Source organism: Triticum urartu, chromosome 7A (assembly GCF_056163025.1).
Source record: "Triticum urartu cultivar PI428250 chromosome 7A, HENAU_Tu73, whole genome shotgun sequence".
Taxonomy (NCBI): domain Eukaryota; kingdom Viridiplantae; phylum Streptophyta; class Magnoliopsida; order Poales; family Poaceae; genus Triticum; species Triticum urartu.
This window is the reverse complement of record NC_141879.1, coordinates 651,907,979-651,913,171: the sequence shown is the minus strand read 5'-3', so window position 1 is coordinate 651,913,171 and position 5,193 is coordinate 651,907,979. Positions and strand designations below refer to the sequence as shown.

The window sequence follows — 5,193 nt, the reverse complement described above, 5'->3', positions numbered from 1 at the left end:
AAAGTGGTTGTGGCAGGAACAAAGGAATGATTTCAGTGGATACTACGTTTGCGAGTCCATCCGCCACACGACCTGTGAGCGGGGCTACACTGACGAACAATATGAAGTACGTAAATAACAACATTCACAATTTTATTTTATTACCATCATTTGTGTTGAGTTTCATTCATTCATATATATATATGTATTGACCCTCTTCTTCAAATTAGATGTTTCAGAAGCGGGATGAACTCCTAGCACCAGCTCGCACGCGAGCAATTCAAGAGGAATTGGCGGCATTCTTTCTTGACCACGTGATCGCTGAAGACGGAGAATACTATGTGGACCATGAGTCCGTATGATTATATTTGTAAGAGATAATTATTGTATATATGTAGCCGGTAGTGTCGGATAGATATACGAGAACTTGTTGTTCGACCAATCTCTCGGAGAAGGAGAGGTGGTCGATATCACTTCTCTCTGTATGCATATATGTTCATGACGATCTTCTGTTTCCTTCGTTTTCTTACTAGCTAGCTAGCGTGTCTAGTCCTCTCTATACGTATGTATAGTACGTAGCGTCGACCAAGCACGGACATAAGAGAGGACACTTCTCTCTATTAGTTATAGCTAGCTAACACAATATATGAAACACCTAAATTAACCCCCCAAAACCCCCCAACCCCCCTTTAAAAAAAAAACAAAAACCACAGCCACAGAAAGGCTGACGCGTGGATGCCTATTGGTCCCGGTTGGTGCCACCAACCGGGACCAAACGTCCTCCTGCCTGGGCTCCGCGCACAGGCCACGTGGAGGCCCATCTATCCCGGTTCTAGATTGAACCGGGACTAAAGGGACAGGGCATTAGTACCGACCCTTTAGTCCCGGTTCAGGAACCGGGACAAAAGGCCCTTACGAACCGGGACAACATGCCCTTTTTCTACCAGTGCATCATCTTTCAACTTTGCTTTCTCAAGGAACGCATTAAAATTCAACGGAACAACAGTACGGGCCATCTATCTACAATCAAACATAAACAAGCAAGATACTATCAGGTACTAAGTTCATGATAAATTTAAGTTCAATTAATCATATTACTAAAGAACTCCCACTTAGATAGACATCCCTCTAATCCTCTAAGTGATTACGTGATCCAAATCAACTAAACCATGTCCGATCATCACGTGAGATGGAGTAGTTTCATTGGTGAACATCACTATGTTGATCATATCTACTATATGATTCACGCTCGACCTGTCGGTCTCCGTGTTCCGAGGCCATATCTGTATATACTTGGCTCGTCAAGTATAACCTGAGTATTCTGCATGTACAACTGTTTTGCACCCGTTGTATTTGAACGTAGAGCCTATCACACCCGATCATCACGTGGTGTCTCAGCACGAAGAACTTTCGCAACGGTGCATACTCAGGGATAACACTTCTTGATAATTAGTGAGAGATTATCTTAAAATGCTATCGTCAAACAAAGCAAGATAAGATGCATAAAAGATAAACATCACATGCAATCAATATAAGTGATATGATATGGCCATCATCATCTTGTGCTTGTGATCTCCATCTTCGAAGCACCGTCATGATCACCATTGTCACCGGCGCGACACCTTGATCATCATCGTAGCATCGTTGTCATCTCGCCAATCTTATGCTTCCACGACTATCGCTACCGCTTAGTGATAAAGTAAAGCATTACAACGTAATTGCATTGCATACAATAAAGCGACAACCATATGGCTCCTGCCAGTTGCCGATAACTCGGTTACAAAACATGATCATCTCATACAATAAAATTTTAGCATCATGTCTTGACCATATCACATCACAACATGCCCTGCAAAAACAAGTTAGACGTCTTCTACTTTGTTGTTGCAAGTTTTACGTTGCTTCTACGGGCTTAAGCAAGAACCAATCTTATCTACGCATCAAAACCACAACGATAGTTTGTCAAGTTGGTGCTATTTTAACCTTCGCAAGGACCAGGCGTAGCCACACTCAGTTCAACTAAAGTTGGAGAAACTGACACCCGCCAGCCACCTGTGTGCAAAGCACATCGGTAGAACCAGTCTCGCGTAAGCGTACGCGTAATGTCGGTCCGGGCCGCTTCATCCAACAATACCGCCGAACCAAAGTATGACATGCTGGTAAGCAGTATGACTTATATCGCCCACAACTCACTTGTGTTCTACTCGTGCATATAACATTAACACATAAAACCTGGCTCGGATGCCACTGTTGGGGAACGTAGTAATTTCAAAAAATTTCCTACGCACACGCAAGATCATGGTGATGCATAGCAACGAGAGGGGAGAGTGTGATCTACGTACCCTCATAGACCGACAGCGGAAGCGTTATGACAACGCGGTTGATGTAGTCGTACGTCTTCACGGCCCGACCGATCAAGCACTGAAACTACGGCACCTCCGAGTTTTAGCACACGTTCAGCTCGATGACGATCCCCGGACTCCAATCCAGCAAAGTGTCGGGGAAGAGTTCCGTCAGCACGATGGCGTGGTGACGATCTTGATGTTCTACCGTCGTAGGGCTTCGCCTAAGCACCGCTACAATATTATCGAGGAGTATGGTGGAAGGGGGCACCGCACACGGCTAAGAAAACGATCACGTGGATCAACTTGTGTGTCTAGGGGTGCCCCCTGCCCTCATATATAAAGGAGCAAGAGGAGAAGGCCGGCCGGCCCTAGGGCGCGCCAAGGAGGAGGAGTCCTCCTCCTAGTAGGAGTAGGACTCCCCTCTTTCCTACTCCTACTAGGAGGGGGAAAGGAAGGGGGAGAGGGAGAAGGAAAGGGGAGCGTCGCCCCCCTCTCCTAGTCCAATTCGGACCAGAGGGGGAGGGGGCGCGTGGCCCACCCTGGCCGCCCCTCTCTCTCTCCACTAGGGCCCATGAGGCCCATTACTTCTCCCGGGGGGGTTTCGGTAACCCTCCGGCACTCCGGTTTTCTCCCAAATCATCCGGAACACTTCCGGTGTCCTAATATAGCCGTCCAATATATCAATCTTTATGTCTCGACCATTTCGAGACTCCTCGTCATGTCCGTGATCACATCCGGGACTCCGAACTAACTTCGGTACATCAAAACTCATAAACTCATAATATAACTGTCATCGAAACCTTAAGCGTGCGGACCCTACGGGTTCGAGAACAATGTAGACATGACCGAGACATGTCTCCGGTCAATAACCAATAGCGGAACCTGGATGCTCATATTGGCTCCCACATATTCTACGAAGATCTTTATCGGTCAGACCGCATAACAACATACGTTGTTCCCTTTGTCATCGGTATGTTACTTGCCCGAGATTCGATCATCGGTATCTCAATACCTAGTTCAATCTCGTTACTGGCAAGTCTCTTTACTCATTTCGTAATACACCATATCGCAACTAACTCATTAGTTGCAATGCTTGCAAGGCTTATGTGATGTGCATTACTGAGAGGGCCCAGAGATACCTCTCCGATAATCGGAGTGACAAATCCTAATCTCGAAATACGCCAACCCAACATTTACCTTTGGAGACACTTGTAGAGCTCCTTTATAATCACCCAGTTACGTTGTGACGTTTGGTAGCACACAGAGTGTTCCTCCGGTAAACGGGAGTTGCATAATCTCATAGTCATAGGAACATGTATAAGTCATGAAGAAAGCAATAGCAACATACTAAACGATCGGGTGCTAAGCTAATGGAATGGGTCATGTCAATCACATCATTCTCCTAATAATGTGATCTCGTTAATCAAATGACAACACATGCCTATGGTTAGGAAACATAACCATCTTTGATTAATGAGCTAGTCAAGTAGAGGCATACTAGTGACGTTTAGTTTGTCTATGTATTCACACAAGTATTATGTTTCCGGATAATACAATTCTAGCATGAATAATAAACATTTATCATGATATAAGGAAATAAAATAATAACATTCTTATTTCCTCTAGGGCATATTTCCTTCAGTACGGGTGGCACACGAGGAGGTAGGAGTGGTAGTGACGAGGAGGCAGGAGTGGTGCGCGTGGAGGACGGACGAATATTGGCGGTAGTGGACGAGGAGACATTCTTAGAGGGCATGGGGGGGGGGGGGGGCGGTCGGGTACCAGTGGCCGTGGTCGTAGGACGAGAAGGGTTGATAGAAGAAGACCTATTGACATCTTGCTTAACCCAGATGGTTGAAATAATGTGAATGGTACTTGTTATTTGGTCTTGTTTATTTGTTTTTCTTGCATACATACATGTTATTTTACTTTACTAACTACCAAATTTGTCTTTATAGGCATGGCTTCTTCCGGTTCCGTGATGAGGCCACCGTGTGCTAACCACGAGGACATGCCGGACAAGTGGACAGACGCCGAGTTGGATAAGGTGAAGGACAAAGATATGAGAACTCCATCATGTTGGTGTGGAGATGTTTGCAAAGTTAAGGTATCCACCGACCGTAAGAAATCATGGACGGAAGGAAGAAGATATTTTGTTTGTCCCAGCTATGCCTACGATCGTCCTCGTCTAGCTCACGCCTATGATGTACTGCCGGTAAGTTGTTCTAGTTCAAAGAGTATTCAACCGTTGCTACAACTTGAACCTATCTTACAAATGACCACATTTGTTCTTTATTCGTACGTAGTCGCTGCCTCCACTTTGTAAGTACTTCACATGGATAGATCAAGATGTGCCAGAAGACGTTAAGAAAGATCAATATCGAGATTGTCTAAGGAGGCAGCGGTTGTTTGAAGAAGCATTTCAGAGAGGTTTGGAGGAAGAGCGTCGTGAAAAGGAGAGGATGGAGCGAAAGAAGCGTGAGGAGGAGAGGGCACGCAAGGAGAAGATTGCTCGTCAAGAGGAGAGAGCAAGAAAGCTTGCAAGGGCTCGTGAAGCCCAAGAGGAGGATGAGGTACGCGACAAGAAAGGAAAGTGGCGTCGTGTGACCCAATAAGTCCTTCATTTCAAAACACTAGTCGTGAACTATGTCTTCGGTTCGAGAAACATGTGATGAACTATGTACTTTATTTGTGAAACCTGTCATGAACTATGTAGTCAATTTGTGAAACTTGTGGTGAAACTATCTCATGAACTATGTTTTGTTGTGCTATTGTTGTGACTTGACTTGTCTTCAAATGATTACGAAGAAAAACATAGTACACTCTGCTCTGCTTCGCACCCTACCGCCAGTGCACACGGCGGTAGCCT

General features: G+C 45.4%; 1 protein-coding gene across 1 annotated transcript; it reads left to right on the top strand.

Moving 5' to 3' along the window:
- The first annotated feature begins 4,284 nt into the window (after positions 1 to 4,284).
- On the top strand, positions 4,285 to 4,939 carry LOC147961079 (uncharacterized). Its single transcript, XM_087533663.1, has 2 exons — positions 4,285 to 4,539; positions 4,631 to 4,939. Exons 1-2 carry the CDS (start codon positions 4,285 to 4,287, stop codon positions 4,937 to 4,939), a joined length of 564 nt encoding a protein of 187 aa, XP_087389789.1.
- The last annotated feature ends 254 nt before the right edge of the window (positions 4,940 to 5,193 follow it).